The 17,764-nt window shown below is 45.2% G+C and overlaps 1 protein-coding gene across 1 annotated transcript; it reads left to right on the plus strand.

Moving 5' to 3' along the window:
• Positions 1–1,777: 1,777 nt before the first annotated feature.
• SULT1C3 (sulfotransferase family 1C member 3) lies at positions 1,778–17,466 on the plus strand. The gene is made up of 7 exons (XM_062208807.1): positions 1,778–1,937; positions 3,970–4,098; positions 9,739–9,836; positions 13,967–14,093; positions 14,958–15,052; positions 16,954–17,134; positions 17,354–17,466. The coding sequence occupies exons 1-7, from the start codon at positions 1,778–1,780 to the stop codon at positions 17,464–17,466; spliced, it is 903 nt and encodes a 300-aa protein (XP_062064791.1).
• The last annotated feature ends 298 nt before the right edge of the window (positions 17,467–17,764 follow it).

Raw genomic sequence — 17,764 nt, forward strand, 5'->3', positions numbered from 1 at the left:
AAGGGGGGCCTCAGTGGAGAAACAGGACCTCTTCAATTTGGGGAGCTCTGTTCCACTGTAACACTGCACTCCTACATGGTGTTGGCTTTGTCTTCTAAGAGTAAGGACATTCTCACTCATGATCACACCGCCAACAACCAAATATTCTGTGTTCAAATTTAGCCAGAGGCCAGGCAGGTGTTTGGCTTCATGGTTAAAACACAGTGTCTCATATTGGGTACCAGGATTCAAGCCCCAGTAGCAGCTCCCCAGATCCAGTGCAGACCCGGGAGAGCTGCTGTTATGGCTCAAATAGTTGGCTCCCCACCACCTACGTAGGCATTTGGGGAGTGAACCATGGATAGACTCGCTGGCGCTCGCTCTCTCTCTCTCTCTCTTTCTCTCTTTCTCTCATTCTCATATCAAAAAGGGAAAGACAAGCTTCCTTAACATTTTCTAAAGCTCTCCCCCCATTCAGAATCAAAGTTTCTTGCATTGAGCTTGGTGATGTCTCTAGATTCTTCTAGTCTAGAACAAGTGCTCTCAGCCTGGATCATTTTATTTCTCTTCTTGGGCATTTCCCCTGCTGGTGGTTCTTTTGAAGAATCCAGGCTCATTGTCACATAGAACGTCTCTGCCTCTGGATGTATCTGATTATTTCTTCAGGATGAAATCCAGGTCTAACACTGTTCCCAGAGCACTCCACGGGCACTGCCATGGGCAGACACTCACTACCCCAAGTCCAGCTCCCATGGGTGCTGCTCAGAACACAGGGTTGAGGACATGGCCCGGACCTCTTCATCACGAAGGGATGCTTTCTCTTCTTTGATCCGAGGACAGGTACTCGGAACTGCACGAACAGCAGGCCTGAGCCTCCGGTTGCCTCTCAGTGTTTTGAACAATGGCTTTTGGCATCCATAGGAGTTTTTTACTTCTACCTTCCCTTCCACAGTTATGAACTAGCATTGTCCTGTACGAAAGGTCAGCTAATGCTTAAAAGCAGGCACAAAGCCTTGCAAGAATGATGATAAATCTTTAAAAATTACTTATTTTTAGTTGACAAAAATAATATGTATCACTTATAACCCCATGTCTCAAAATACACATACACAGCCAAACGCTCAGTCAACCTGATTAACCACTACTTCACATACTTATTTTTTTAAAGATTTATTCTATTTATTTGAAAAACAGAGTTACAGAGAGAGGTAGAGACAGAGAGAGATCTTCCATCTGTTGGTTCACTTCCCAGATGGCCGCAACTGCTGGAGCTGTGCAGATCAGAAGCCAGGAGACAGGTATCCCACACAGGTGCAGGAGCCCAAGCACTTGGGCCATCTTTACTGCTTTCCCAGGCTGTAGCAGAGAGCTGAATCAAAAGTGGAGAAGCCAGGACTTGAACCGGTGCCCATATTGGGATACTGGCACCACAGGCCAGGGCCTCAACCCACTGCGCCACAGCGCCGGCCCTCACATACTTATTTTTTAAGATGAGAACACTTAAAATCTGCTCAGTACCTCCCCAAACTCTGCTTTTCTGCTTGGTACTTGGTCCTTCTAGGAGGTTTGTTTACTTCTTTATCATCTGTGCACCCTGAAACAGAGCTAATTAAACTGCTTCCTATTCCCACAGTTTTGACTTCTTCTATTTAAATTAACAATATAGTATCAGATTCCCACCTTGTATCTCTCCCAGCTCTCTTAGAGTACATTTTTAAAAACAGGAATAAGGGTGCCAAGCATTAGAAATGCCACAAATATTTCTTTCTTCCAAATACCTGTGAAACCCACAGTTACGATGTCCTTGGAGGCAATGGAAGATCTCCACCTGGAGGAGCCAGAGACCCAGGAAGTGAACGGAATCCTCATGACCAAGATGATCAGCGATAATTGGGACAAAATCTGGAATTTCCAAGCCAGACCTGATGATCTCCTCATTGCAACCTATGCAAAGGCAGGTGGGTCTAGAGGCCTGGCTGTGGGGGCACAGCCAGCTGTTGCCGGGATGAGAGAAGTGACCCTTCTAATTTAAAGAACTGGGTGTCACCAGGGCTGGCCCCAGAACAGACGAAAGCCAGACTTAACATACGAGCTTCCATCCCACCCCACCCCCCAGATCCCAGATTTCTATTTCGGTCCCCGGTAGAGAAACAGTGACCAGAATCCCAAATCCAAATCCCAAATCCCAAAAGGACTTGGTGAATTAGGAAGTGATTTAAGAACACAGAGACAGCACAGAGTTTCTTCTAATAACTCTGGCCAACCCAGCCACTTCCGGTTCCCATGTGCTAAAACCTTCTGGGATTAACCACATGATGCTCGTTCTGGTGCAGGAGAGAGATGCGCAGACTGAGTGCCTTCATCCAACACAAAGGCGCTGAGAGATCCAAAACCTAGGGGAGCACAGTGGGATGGGGCAGAGCAAAAGAGGTGACTGCTACCAGAATCTTATAAAGTGCAGAGGAGTGTGTGATGAAGGCAGACAAAAGCCAGGAAGTGTCCTAGGCCTGTGCATGGTAGAACAGGAATTCTGAGCTGTGGAGACTGTGTTTCTGCCCTGCTGGCTCCGAATCCCCTCCTTAGCCTCACTGCCTTCTCACCTAATCAGCGTATGTTGCCAGAGCCCACTGAGCAAACTGGGCAAGGCGCTCCGGCAGCAGGCTTTAGGGTCTCAGGAACCACCTTGTCAGGCTGGTTAGCAACTGGATCCTTCTCTCGCTCAGATAGGCACTAAAATTCAGGGCAGAAATTGTCAGTTCACCTTGGAAACTACGTGGTCAATGCCAAGACCTTCCATGCAACGGTTCCAAGCTCTCTCTCCAGCCACCTGGAACCCTCACCTCTCCCAGCACCTCCCAACTTCCTGTGAGCCCCACCCACACTTCCCACCTGCAGTGGGACACTCACCTCCTCCCCCGGCTTCCACTCTTCCTTCCAAATCGGCTCCTCCACTGTGCCTTGCTGACCTCCTTGGCAGGGACCAGGCCTGCTCCTCTGACCTCTTCCAGAATTTTCCACACCTCACTGCCCTTCCTGTGTATTTAGTTAGCTGTGTATGTGTCATGTATCAGCCCCAGTTTGGCTCCAAGCTACAAAGACAGTTAAAGTAGTAAAGGGAAAATAGGTGTTTCTTGGGTAGCCAGCCCTCTGTGCCATGGTCCAGCTTCCCCCATACCCATATGTCCACTTACTGATCAGTCAGGACCCCACTGGCTGTAAGTGTGAGAAAACCCCAAATGCACAAAAGTAGCAGTTGGTTGTCCAGGACTGAACCTGGCTCCTAGCTTTCTACTCCACCATCTCCTGGTGAGGCTTTTGACTATGGCCCTACATGACTGCTGGAGCCTCAGCCTACACATGCATATTCGAAAGAGCAGCAAGGAGGTTAGAGGGCTTCCCAGAATTAAGTGGAGGGGCCACATTTAGCCTTGAGAAAGAATTAGCAATGTCGTCTTTGAACTAAGTAGTTGTGTATCCAGCTAAACAATGAGGGTCTCCTGATTGGGAAGAGAAGAAAAGCGCATAGCAGCTGGTCAAGAAGTGGTCTCTGCCATGTTTTTCCCTCTCTGAGAATATTTGCTAGAATTGCTAGAGTAGATTTGCTAGATTTACCCCCTCTGGGAAGATTCAAGGTTGCTAGAGTAGGCACAGTGGCAAGTTCCTCTTTATTCTTCCCACATTCAGCTTGATTGATTCATTTGATCAAGCTGTACCTACAACACAAAACTCTGGGATAGAGACAAGAACAAAGGGACCAGCTCCTACCTGGATCCAGCTCCCAGAGTCACAAACAAACAAATGCACAAGCAGATGGCAGCAGTGAGCACAGAGGGCCACCCATGCTCAGAGGAGGGCCCTGCTTGCCTTGGGTGGCCGGCAGAGGTGACCAGTGAGCTGATTCCACTCAGCGTTCAGCAAATGTGAATTTAACTGAGTGCGTGAGTAATCAAGGAAACAGAATCACCTTGACAAGGATCCCGATGCTGCCAGGCACAACCTGGACCCAGGAGATCGTGGACATGATTCAGAATGACGGCGACGTGCAGAGGTGCCAGCGGGCCAACACCTTCGACCGGCACCCTTTCCTTGAGTGGACTCTGCCTCCGCCCCTCAACTCCGGTAGGTGTGCCCCACCTGCTACCTGGGAAGGTTGGAACCACCGTGCAGGGTCAGTTTTTACCCGAGGGAAAAATTATTTCTCCACGCAGCCTTCTAGAACACCTTTCCAAAAGCCACTGGGGAGGAGTTTGAAAAGGATTCAGAGCAAAACAACAGGGGGAAAAAAAACCGACTACCACTTCCTTTCCTAAAACGCGTGATTTAGCGGCCTCAGCACATTCCCAGCTGTTGCTCTTTGAGAGTCACCACGTGCAACCCAGCGAGGGCTGGGCTGAGCACCCAGAGCCCTCCAGGATTCCGAGCCACATTCAGGGCCAGCAGTGTGGTGCAGTGGTTAAGCCACGGCTTGAGATGTCAGCATCCCCTATCAGAGCTCCGGTTCAGATCCTGGCAGCCCCACTTCTGATCCAGCTCCCTGCTAATGCACGAATGCACCTGGGAAAGCAGCACATGTGGTTCAAGTCCTCAGGCTCCTGCTGCCCGAGTGGGAGACCCAGATGGAATTCCTGGCTTCACCCTATCCAACTCTGATGTTGCAGCCATTCGGGGAGTGAAGCAGAGGATGGAAGATCTCTCTCTCTCTCTCTCTCTGTTTTTGTTTCTCCTTTTTTTTTTTTTTTTTCACTCTTTCAAATAAGTAAATAAGTCTTTAAAAAGCAACAAACATTCGTGTGCTACCAGGTCAGGGGGGTTGTCTTTGAATATGGGTTTCCTATAACCTATCAGAGAATCAAGCCAAATTATGCCTTGTACCATCATCAACAAATGGCTGTGCTTCACTCCCAGTAATCTGAGGAAGGTGAGATATGGACCCCTTAGAAGAGCTTGTAATCAAGTTGGGAATCAAGGCCACGCTTCTGTAAGGCAAACAAAAACAAGTAGCAGCTTTTGCACTAGGAGATGACCCTATGCTGAGGACATATAGACTTTGGGATCAAACAGTCCTGCTTCAAATGCTGACTTAGATTCTAATCTGGGTGACCTTGAGCAGGTTATTAAGGTCAAAACCTAAAGTTTCTTCATTTGTAAGATAATAATCCCAACAATAATTAATTGAATGTTTCAAAACAGCTCTAAGAGGATTTGGGCTGTCCCCAACACAAAGAGATAGTAGATGGGCCGGCGCCGTGGCTCAACAGGCTAATCCTCCGCCTAGCGGCGCCGGCACACCGGGTTCTAGTCCCGGTCGGGGCACCGATCCTGTCCCGGTTGCCCCTCTTCCAGGCCAGCTCTCTGCTGTGGCCCGGGAGTGCAGTGGAGGATGGCCCAAGTGTTTGGGCCCTGCACCCCATGGGAGACCAGGAGAAGCACCTGGCTCCCGCCATCGGAACAACGCGGTGCACCGGCCACAGCGCGCTACCGCGGCGGCCATTAGAGGGTGAACCAACGGCAAAGGAAGACCTTTCTCTCTGTCTCTCTCTCACTGTCCACTCTGCCTGTCAAAAAAAAAAAAAAAAAAGAGATAGTAGATGTTTACAGTGATGTATATTCCAATTACCCTGATGTAATATTGCATACATTTGTTGACATATCACACTGTTACCCCTAAAATTTACATACATAGTACAATTACCATGTGTCAAGTAAAATATTTAAAATAATAATAAAAATAACTAATAAGTATTGAAAGGCTACTATTAATTGTGCTAATTGTTCCAATGTCTTTTGTTGAAAAACTTACCTTACTCTCTCTTTCAATTGCCTTGACCCCTTTGCCCAATCAATAAACCCTGTGCACTGGCTGTGTTTCTGGGTTTTCTATTCTGTTTCTTCCCATTATGTATCTGTCTTCATGCTAATGCCGCATCATTTTGATTACTATAGCTTTATAACAGGTTTTGGAATTAAGCAATATAACCCTCCTCCAATTTTTCTTCTTTTTCAATGTCTCTATAGCTATTCTAGGATTTTTGCATTTTTAATCAGAATTAATACATATCAAAATTGAGTTTTCCTGTCTACAAAGGTGGTTTATATTTCCAACTCTTTAGGCTTTCTTTAATTTCTCTCAACAATACTTTGTAGCTTTCATTATGCAAATTTAGCACACCTTTAGTCAAATTTAACCTGGAGTATTTTTTATTTTATACTACTACTTTTACTATTATAAATGACAGTTCTACATTTTGAGTTTTGATTACTTATTGTTAGTACGTTGAAATATGGTTGATTTTTGTATTTGATTTTGTATTTGTATCTTTCAACCTGGCTTATTAGTTCTAATATTTTTTGTAACTATTCTCTTGAATTCTCTACAACCACATCTTTTATGAGTAAAGAAAATTTTACTCCTTCCTTTCCAGTATTTATGTCTAAAGTTTCTTTTTATTGTCATATTGCAGTATCTGGAATCCCTAGTGCAATGTTGAACAGAAATCATGGCAATAAACATCCTTGCCTTGTTCCTGATCTTAATGGAAAAGCCTTCAATCATACACCGTTAAGTGCGAAGTTAGCTACAGGGCTTTGTAGGGTTCTGTTGCTTTTGTTTTCTTTTTTTAATATGTCCTTCATCAGATGGAAGATGATCCCTTCTATACCTTGTTTTCTCAGAGTTTTTAATCATAGATCAGTGTTGGGTTTTTGTCAAATGCTTTTTAAATTAGAAATTCAATTCCTATGTTTTCATTCATTCTTTGTTTAGGATTATAAATTTTTACCTGATCACTGTGTTAAACATATTTAGTTTTGACATATAGTGCTTTCATTATATTTCACTTCACTACATTTTTTTTGGAATTTTTGTAATTTTACATGACATATTTCATAGATGTTTCTAAATAGCAATGCTTTTATAAATGTTATGTTTGGATTTTATTTCTTTTTAAAATTTTTATTTATTTGAAAGACAGAGAGACAGACAGAGATAGACAGGACAGAGCTCTTCCACCCACTGGCTCACTTCCCAAATGCCCACCACAGTCAAGGCTCGGCCAGGATGAAGCCAGAACTCAATCCAGTCTCCAGTGTGAGTGGCAGGTACCCGACTACTCGAGCTGACTCCCAGAGTGCACTTCAGCAGGAAGCTAAAATGGAAAGCAGAGCCCAGACTTGAACCAGGTACTTCAATATAGGATGCAGGCATCCCAAACAGCATCTAACCTCTGGGTCAAAAGACTGCCCCTAAAATCTAGCTTTACTGCACTGTGACCTGTTTCGCTCTGAATGTTGTGGTATTGTGTTATTAACGTGTTTCTATTTCTGCCGCATCAGCTGTGGTTTCTATTCTCTAAGTGGTTCCTCAGTTGCTTGGTACATACGTATTCATGACACACCTTACTGATATAACAGGGACTTTAACTTCACAAACTTCCTTTTATGTCTCATGGAGAGCTTTTAGGGTTGATCCTGCTTTATCTAATAGCATCATAATCCCTGGCTTCTCGGGGTTTTCATTTGCATGTTACACTATGCATTCTTTTAGTTTTGCTCTTTTTTTTTTTTTTTTTTTTTTTTTTTTTTTTTTTTGGGACAGGCAGAGTTAGTGAGAGAAACAGAGAGAAAGGTCTTCCTTCCATTGGTTCACCCTCCAAATGGCTGTTACGGCCAGCGTGCTGCGCCGATCTGAAGCCAGAAGCCAGCTGCTTCCTCCTGGCTTCCCCCATGCAGGTGCAGGAGCCCAAGAACCTGGGCCATCCTCCACTGCCCTCCCGGGCCACAGCAGAGAGCTGGACTGGAAGAGGAGCAACCAGGACAGAACCGGCGCCCCAACCAGGGCTAGAACCTGGGGTGCCAGCACCGCAGGTGGAGGATTAGCCTAGTGAGCCATGGTGCCGGCCTAGTTTGCTCTTTGTTAATCGCTGTACTTCAGCATTTGGATGAGTTTTCTTTTATGAGCCAATTTGACAATGGCTGATTTAAGCCCACTCACACTCATTGAAATGACTGAGGTGCTCGGTCACTGTTATATTGTCATGTGTTAAGATCATGCTGTGTACTACATATACTGTTCCCTTCCCTATTTAGTGTATCTTCTTTGTTTGTTTCTTTTTTTTTAAACTGTATTTTGGGTTTTTGGTTGCTTGGTTGGTATTGTGGGTATTTAGGAAAGTTTATACTTTTTCCTGGTGGATTTTTAGCATTATTACCTTTTATAATTCCTCACTTCTCCTTTCTCTTACTGAACATTTTACAGTCTGTTCTGCTAGTTTCAAAGGAATCCTTTGATCTAATCTGTTACACAACAGCCAATGATCTTATTCGGTGTTTTAAATCCTACTCTTTCCACTTTGTTGAAATTTTTGAGTTTTACACATTATTCCTCTGCTCATGATCTCACCCCCTGCCCCGAACTTTGATTCTAGTGTTAAACATGAAATATTCACTAACAGTCCTCTTTATCCATTTTCCAAGTAATCTCTTCATTAGATAAAACTCATTCCAGCAGCTAGAAACCTATCCTCTACATCAGCCCCTTTCTCTCTGACCCTTTTCACTTCATTTTTTCATCCCATCATTCTCTTTGTTGTTTTCTGGCTTTGCTTCAATGACCTTTATGAAATTTTCATTTAAATCTATTCCAATCTCTGCTTAATAAGCTAATCTTAGTTTCTTGTTATTTGAGAGGCAGAGAGACAGACAGATGGACACAGAGTGACTCCCATCTGCTGGTCCACTCCCCAGATGCCTGCAATAGTCCCAGCTGCAGGGCTGATGTTGAGCTGGTTGAGGAAGATGATGGGAGAATTGTCCCATGGAGCAGGGTGGAGCAGTGGAAAGAAAGGAAAAGAGAGAGACAGAGAGATCTTCCATCCACTGATTCACTCTCCAAATGGCTGCAACAGCCAGGGCTGGGCCAGCCCAAAGCCAGGGGCCAGGAACTCCAGCCAAGTCTCCGATCTGAGTGGCAGGGCCATCTTCCACTGCCTTCCCAGGCATATTAACAGAGAGCTGGATAGGAAGTGGAGCAGCCGGGAATCGAACCATCACTCTGATCAAGGATGCTGTGACACAAATGGCAGCTTCACCCACTGCGCCACTGCAGTGGTCCCCTGTACCCAGCATCGTAGCATTTAGCATTGGACTTTGCATTTCCAAGAAGGACTTGCTTGTGGTCTGTTCAAGTCTTCCCTGCCTCCCTCTCTACGACTGTCCATACCCACAGGCTCATTTCTAACTCTGGTTCTCATATTTACTATAAAGCTCAGTTTCCATCTGGAAGTGCATCTCGGCAGGGAGCACTGGTGGGCTTTGAAATAAGAGTTGAAGGAAAGGCTGAGGGTCTCCAGGCAGAGCTGCTGGGGCTACAGCGGACCCAGCAGGCCCCTCCCTAGGGACTGCCACTTCTCCATCTGCCTTTGTTCTACTTCCCATCACAGCAACAAAGCACCCAAGGGCTTGTTGGGGTCCAAGATCTCACCTGCCCCAAACCTCCGAAAGCCCTTTTATCTCCTCAAACAAGCACCCACCAGTGCACAGCAAACAAGGGGAGCGGTGCGGCCTCGGTGGTTGCAATAGCTCACAAGTGTTTCCTCAGCCAGAACGGTCAGGTGCGGTGTCCTCGGGAGGGAAACACGTGCATGCAAAACCATTATTTTAGCCAAAGAGCCAGTTATTGTCACTCTGACTCCAGATGTTTGAAGTGAATCCATGTAGCTAATGAAAATGTTTGACTGAATGCTGTGTGGCCGAATTTCCCAGGTCTGGATCTGGCTAACAAAATGCCTTCTCCCAGAACTCTGAAGACTCATTTGCCAGTTCAGATGCTACCCCCTTCTTTTTGGAAAGAAAAGTCAAAGGTAAGAAGTGCCAGCTCTTCAAACCCAGCTTCGGTCACTACGGCCACAGAATGTCTCTCATTAACTACAAACAAGCAGGACACTGAGAGAGAAGTACCCCGTGAAGCCGTGGGGCAGAGGGCAGCATTACCCCACATTCCCAGCCTCCGTTCTGGAGCTGCTTTTCCTTCTGCACTGAGATGTTTTCAGGAAAACCATTCTGACTACCTGCCAACCAAGCCACATTCAAACAGGATGCCAATGACACAAAGCAGGCTTCTCCTGAGGAAGGCCGGTCTCTCAGTGTGGGTCTTCTAAGACGTGAGGGCCAAGGTGTGACCTGAAAAGCAACCTATTTGAGGAAACTCTGCTGGGAAGAAAGTTGGGTGAGACAAAGGAGCATGGAGAACCGCTGTTCTGACCCCTGTGAAGGAGAGCCAAGGGAGAGATCTGGTAGACCTGGACTGCAGTGCAGCCCTAAGCAGGGTTCCCCACGCTCATGGGAGCCCTCGGCCAAAGTCGATCAGCAAACAGCCCCACATCTCAGGGGCTGGGCCTGCCTTAGCATCAAGGCTGGGCTCACTCATTAGCCAAGAGCAGCCCTTGGGAATTATGGCTCAGAAGCAACCTGATGGTGTATTCCGTAGTAGCTGAGACCGATTGTTCACAGCCAGCCAGAGACAGGAACAGCCCATGTCACCATGGCAACCCTCTAGCCACATGTCTACTTTGGTGTCCAAAATAAGACCATCTTCCTGTTGGGATAAGAAATCTGACTTTGTCAGTGTGTAGACAATTGGCCTACACGTAGAGGAAATCTCAAGAGTAGGTTCCCAGGTACTGCTATATCTCTATTTCCTCCACTTCCTATTTTTTTATTTTGACATTTCCTGATCCAAATCCTATAGATACAGGCAAGTTGAAGGTACTAGTGGCTCTCTTTGGTATCTGACTCACCCATGAGTCTTACTACTGATGAAATATGGAGTACAAGCCAGACGTCAACTTAGAAATTTGCAAAGGAAAGTCAGGTCATGTAGCACAATGGAATACCTGCAAGAGACAGACCAGCACATTTCTCCTTGTTAGCAAATTACTGGACACCCGCTTATATGAAGGCTGCTGAGAGAGTGAGTTGATGTTCTTTGTTTTTGCTTTAAAGATTTCTTTTACTTATTTGGAAGGCAGAGTGACAGAGAGGAAGAGAGAGAGAGAGAGAGAGAGAGAGAGAGCAAGTGAGAGAGAGAGCGTCCATCCTCTGGTTCACTCCCCAAATGGCTACAATGGTGAGAGCGGAGCGAGGCTGAAGCAAGGAGCTGGAACTCCATCCAGGTCTCCCATGTGGATGGCAGGGACACAAGGACCTGGGCCATCTTCTGCTGCTTTCTCACATGCATTAGCAGAGAGCTGGATCTGAAGTGGAGTAGCCAGGATTCAAACCAGCGCTCCAATATGCGATCCTGGTGTCCCAGGTTGTGGCTTAACCAGCTGCCCCACGACACTGGCTCCATGAGTTGCAGTTCCAAAGTGTCCCTCAGCTAAAATGATTGCAAACTCTTTCACCTTTTGGGCTGAAGTTACCAAGGAAATGACAACAGTCAAGACTGTTTAGCCGAGACATGCTGGCCTCAGTGCAATGCTCAATCACACAATGCAGTGGACAACTTGTGCCTCTTTTTCTGAATTTTCAGTATTTTTTTTTTTACAGGCAGAGTGGACAGTGAGAGAGACAGAGAGAAAGGTCTTCCTTTTGCCGTTGGTTCACCCTCCAATGGCCGCCGCGGTAGGCGCGCTGCGGCCGGCGCACCGCGCTGATCCTATGGCAGGAGCCAGGTGCTTTTCCTGGTCTCCCATGGGGTGCAGGGCCCAAACACTTGGGCCATCCTCCACTGCACTCCCTGGCCACAGCAGAGAGCTGGCCTGGAAGAGGGGCAACCGGGACAGGATCGGTGCCCTGACCGGGACTAGAACCCGGTGTGCTGGTGCCGCAAGGCGGAGGATTAGCCTAGTGAGCCGCGGCGCCGGCCTGAATTTCCAGTATTTACCAGCTCTTTATCTTGCCCATTTCCTTACTACAGATAAACCACAATACAATTGAATAGTTTCACAAATATCAAGATACTATTTCATTATTGATTTGCATCCTTGATATTATACCTGGGTCACTTTTATTTGGGAAACTTCCTGGTTTATTCTCACAGATAGATACCATCACTCACTATGTGATACTTTTACTGCCCAACCAATGTTGTTTTCAAATCTTACAGACTCAGTGTCAGAAGACACACTAACACTTGGTTATTCGTCATACTAACATCTTCACTGTGTGAAATCAGTCCTCCTGAATAAAGTTTTCAATGGCAGCATCTCCCTCCCTTTATCCACATAGACTTGTGAATTATCTGAGAATGACTTTAGAAAGTTTAGTCTGATCTTTTACTTTTATGAAGGTGTTGTCAGCCAAATAATGGTCAGCCAAAGATATCTAAATTTTAGCCAAAACTAGGATTATTACTATTGCAAAACAGACCTTGGAGACATGGCTGAGATACAGGTCTTGAGATGAGAGGATTGTCCTGGATTATCTAGGACATAAATATCATCACAGAGGTCCCTAGAAGAGGAGAGAACACGTATCATAGTAGGAAACAGGAGATCTGGCAACTGAAGCAGGAAGTTGGAGTGATCTTAGGAAGGAATCAAAAGCTTAGGAATGCAAGTGACCTCCACAGGCTACTAACAACAGGAAAATGAATTCTCCCCTAAAGCCACTAAAAGGAACCAGCCCTGCTGACACTGTGACTCTAGGCTGTGAAATCTGCCCTCCAGAACCACAACATTTGTGGCACCTTGTTACAGCAGCCGTTGGAAACTAATATAGATGGATCAAAAACATGGAACTTTCCTGTGACACTGGCCTTCACAGCACAAGTGCATTTGATTATGTTCCCTGTCTAGCCCAGGACTCCCCCCAATCTCCAGTCACTCAATCCCAGACAGCAGTCACCAACACAAGCATTAGATATTAAACAAAATGCATTGGCACAATAATAAGACCTTGCAGTTGTATCCTATGTGATAGCTTCCTTGGTGCTCTCATGAATATTGGATAGAAAATCTGTAGAAAGAAAGGGGGCAGAAAAACAAAGTCACACCAGGATGCTACTCCTCCAAGACAGTAATGGGGGAAATGCAGCTGGGAATGTAAGAGTTGGAGTAATTTGCTGAGAGGCCAGCGCTGTGGCGCAGCAGGTTAACACCCTGTCCTGAAGCGCCAGCATCCCATATGGGCGCCAGTTCCTGTCCTGGCTGCTCCTCTTCTGATCCAGCTCTCTGCTATGGCCTGGGAAAGCAGTAGAAGTGGTCCAAATCCTTGGGCCCCTGCACCCACATGGGAGGCTGGAAGAGGCTCCTGGCTCCTGGCTTCAGATTGGTGCAGCTCCAGTCATTGTGGCCAACTGGGGAGTGAACCAGCAGACAGAAGACCTCTCTCTCTCTCTCTCTCTCTCTCTCTCTCTCTCTCTCTCTCTTCTCTCTGTGTAACTCTTTCAAATAAATACATAAATCTTTTATAAAAAATGCACCTGTTGAAACCCTAAGCCCAAGGCGATGGTATAGGAAGTGGGGACTGTGGGATTGGGTCACAAGTGTGAAATTAGATTAGTATCTTTGTAAGGCATGATCATCTACGAGGAAGCCCTCACCAGATACTGAATCTCCTGGCAATTTAATCTTGGACTCTCAGCCTCTAGAACTGTGAGAAACAAATTTCTGTTGTGTGCAAGCTATGAAGCCTGTGCTATTTCATTATAGCAGCCTGAACAGACTGAGACACTGTGAGTAAATGTCTTAACCCCCAAGAATATCATAGATTGGGTGACTGTGGTATTCATACACAAATCAGGACCCTTTTGAGAGGTGCTTTTACTGTTTATGCTAAGATCACAGCTAAAATACGAACTGTCAATCTAGGCAAATTGGGAGAAATGTCGCCTTGATCACAGAAAACACATGCATATTTAATTATTCAAATGGGATAGTCCAAGGTTCTATCAAGAGACATTTTAAGGACCTGGGCCTTCATTCTGAATAAAGATATGTTTCTGCCTTGTTTCTCTCTGCCTTTTATTCTCCTCATTGGACAATTTCAGATCATCTATGTGGCTAGAAATGCCAAGGACTGTCTGGTGTCCTACTACCATTTCTCCAGAATGAATAAAATGGTGCCTGACCCTGGCACATGGGAGGAATACGTTGAGACATTCAAAGCTGGAAAAGGTAAGCGAGAGAAAACCACAGGCTCCTATATCGTTATTCATTCATCTGCTAACATCAGAAAGGAAGACTTCCCAATGGATGGTTGCATCTACCCAGTCCTGCAAGGACAAGACAGAGCACTCATACTCAGTCATCCAGGGAGACTTTAACAGAAGACTACTGCCAAAGCTATGGGAAGAGTTTAAGGACCCCAGAAGGGCTGGTAGAGTATTCTGGGGGAGCAGAAGACCCCTTGACAGGAGCTGAGGCCTTGGATGGGGGGAGAAGGCAAGCGCAGTGAGCCAACAGGGAGGGTATCAGGGGAATAAATACAACCATCCAAAAGCCTTCTAATGCCTCTTGCCAGCCAAGTCCAGGTACAAGCCTGAGATCAAGGAGCTCACTAACAGTCTGTAGGGGTCAACTCACAGGGCACTGAGCAGGGCGATAAGGATGGAGTGTGGAGGGTAGGACCAGCAAAGATGTTCAACACAGCTGTCTTCCTCCCATTTACCCTTATAGGGAGCAAATGTGCCCAAATAATTTCTGACAATTAGGAGAGAACTTCAAAGGTTTATGGGAAAATAGGATTCAGAGAGAAGTTTATTTTGGTACCAAAAACATCTGGAAATCAAGCATATTTTTTATATTATGCATTTTCTATGAACTTTTTGAAGACTCCTCATATACATTTTTCAGACAAAAGGCTTATTTTCCAAATACTAAATTATAAAGATTAAAAAATAAGAATTGAAGCACCTGGTATTCTGCCTAGGTTTTTGTCCTTTGCTCATAGGTATTAAACATCCTCTTTCATGAGACATGCATGGTCATTTTACACATTTCAAGTTGACATTGATGTCTCATCTCTTTCCTTCCCCTCAGTGCTGTGGGGCTCCTGGTATGATCACGTGAAGGGATGGTGGAACGCAAAAGACCAGCACCCCATTCTCTACCTCTTCTACGAGGACATGAAGGAGGTGAGGCAGTGCGATCTCCATGAGATCCTCCCATATCCTCAGATATGATAAATCCGTGGTGCACAACCTTCCTCTCTCTCTCTCTCTAGGATGTCCTTTCTAACTCAATTTTATCCTCAAAAGCTCTGACTGCTCTTCTGAGTTTCTAAATTTTCTTTGTTTCTGTTCAAGATTTCAAGAAGATTCTTTTTCTCTGTAAATAGCATTTGCTTTATGGGGAAAGCAACCTGTTGGGTCTTGACATCTATGACCCGTGTTTCTCTACCAACAAATTGGTATCACGTCTATCCCATGAGACTGTTGTGGAGATTTATGTGATCATATTTGTGTAGTGCACACAGCTGTGTCAAAAAATTTAGCTTCCTTCACCCTCTTCCAAGTCCCAAACTCCCATCACAGACCAAGATTTGATCCACAAGAACTTTGGTAGGATAGTCTCACATATTGGGATAGTGAACTGATTTCTCCCTCTCAAGTCATTGCGGATGAGTAGCATCAGAAAGGCACTTTCTTCTAGTGTCTGCTAATACTAACTGATAGGAAAAAAAGGGAGAGAATGATCCAACATGGGAAGTGGGATACACAGCAGACTCATAGAATGACGGATGTCCTAAACAGCACTCTGGCCTCAGAATCAGCCCTTAAGGCATTCGGATCTGGCTGAAGAGCCCATGAGAGTTTTGTAGGCATGGAAAGCCAAGACACTCTGGAAAAAAAAAAAAAAGAAGACCTAAATGAAAGATCTCTGTGAGTGAGATCCCAGTGGAAAGAATGGGGCCATCAAAGAAGGAGGTACCTTTCTCTGCAGGGAGGAGAGAACTTCCACTTTGACTATGACCCTGTCTGAGTAAGATCGAAGTCAGCAAACTCAAAAGGTTTCCATAGCCTTGGCAATTCATGACTAGAGCCTAGGGAGATTACTGACGCCATAAACAAGAGTGTCAAATTGTTAAGTCAACAACAGGAGTCACTGTGTACTTACTCCTCATGTGGGATCTGTCCTTAATGTGTTGTCCAATGTGAAGTAATGCTATAACTAATACTGAAACAGTATTTTACACTTTGTGTTTCTGTGTGGATGCAAACTGATGAAATCTTTACTTAATATATACTAAATCGGTCTTCTGTATATAAAGATAATTGAAAATGAATTTTGATGTGAATGGAATGGGAGAGGGAGCGGGAGATGGGAGGAGTGCAAGTGGGAAGGAAGTTATGGGAGGTGAAAGCCGTTGTAATCAATAACTGTACTTTGGAAATTTATATTTACTAAATAAAAGTTTTTTAAAAAAAAAAGAAAGTCACTTTCTTGACTGCATGGATTAGTGTCCAAGAATTACAAAACCACCTCCCCTGCCAGGGCTGGAAGTCCATGAAAACTAACGAAATGCTATGCCTCCTTCTCTTCCTGCATCTCTTTGATCAGAAAGACCCAAGGAACAAAGATTCACATTTCTGGATCAACTCAAGGTGCCTTTTATTTATCTTCTTACTGGTCCTCTGTTAAATTCATGGACACCTTTGACATCTCTTATAGCCCAAATGTTATACTGCGCGTCACCATCAACATCGTCCCTCCTTCACAGAGTCTGCTGTGGTCTTCCCAACAAATCTCATGGTGCCCTCTCTGTATGTGGGAAGCCTGTGTGTTCCCAGCCAGTTATCACTGTTAGTTGGATGATTTTCATTTGATTCTTCTACTGTAGAGCAAGGTCCTTGTGGATAACCCTCAGCTTTGAGTCGCTGCAGCCTCCGACCCAGTACAATGCCAGGCACAAGAAATCAAGTATTTGTTGAATATCTTTGACTCCCTAGCTCACCACTCTCTAAACACTGTACAAGTAGAATATCCTAGCTAAAGGATGATGCAAACTCATTTTCATGTGACTCTCTGCACACAGGACCCAAAGAGGGAAATTGAGAAGATATTAAAGTTCCTGGAGAAAGATATAACAGAGGAAGTTCTGAATAAAATCATCTATCACACCTCCTTTGATGTAATGAAGCAAAACCCGATGGCCAACTACACTACTCTGCCCGCCAGCATCATGGACCACTCCATCTCCCCTTTTATGAGGAAAGGTAGATGTGGTTTCTATTCTAAGATGCCTCACAGGGCTCCAGGGTCTCATGGTCTGCTTGGGACTTCCAGAAATGCCTCATGTTCTATTGCTTCTTCTTGCAAGCAGCACCATGAGACAGCTTGAGAGGCAAGCTTCTCTTCTGGTATGGATCCTAAGGGTGCATGCTCACTTCTCTCTGTGCTCATGGAACCATCACTGAGACTCTACTTTGTTTCAGGGATGCCTGGAGACTGGAAAAACTATTTCACTGTGGCCCAAAATGAAGAGTTTGACAAGGATTACCAGAAGAAGATGGAAGGAAGCACCCTGACCTTCCGCATAGAGATCTGATAGCAAGCGGGGAGTTTGCCCTGGACTTCCTTACTTGATCTTAACCATTTGAGTATTGGGATCAAGGATAATTAAACAAAGACACTTTCATTCCCATCCTGAGCTGTTCTGTACTATCTCTAGGTCCTGTGCCAGTGGGATAATATTTCATCAAAATGTAATCAAGTCCAGGGTGCAACATGTTAAATTTAGTTACCTGATCATTCACATAGATATCTACTACATGATAATGTACTCACCTGTCCCAAGGCAAAATAAACTTGACTTAACTCCATCACTAGTCTTCAACAGTCTGGTC

Source organism: Lepus europaeus, chromosome 13, assembly GCF_033115175.1.
Source record: "Lepus europaeus isolate LE1 chromosome 13, mLepTim1.pri, whole genome shotgun sequence".
NCBI lineage: Eukaryota > Metazoa > Chordata > Mammalia > Lagomorpha > Leporidae > Lepus > Lepus europaeus.

Coding starts and splice junctions, on each gene's coding strand:
- SULT1C3 (XM_062208807.1), top strand. CDS start 1,778: ATGTCCTTGGAGGCAATGGAAGATCTCCACCTGGAGGAGCCAGAGACC. Junction 1,938..3,969: donor TGCAACCTATGCAAAGGCAG/GTGGGTCTAGAG, acceptor CGATGCTGCCAG/GCACAACCTGGACCCAGGAG. Junction 4,099..9,738: donor GCCTCCGCCCCTCAACTCCG/GTAGGTGTGCCC, acceptor CGAATTTCCCAG/GTCTGGATCTGGCTAACAAA.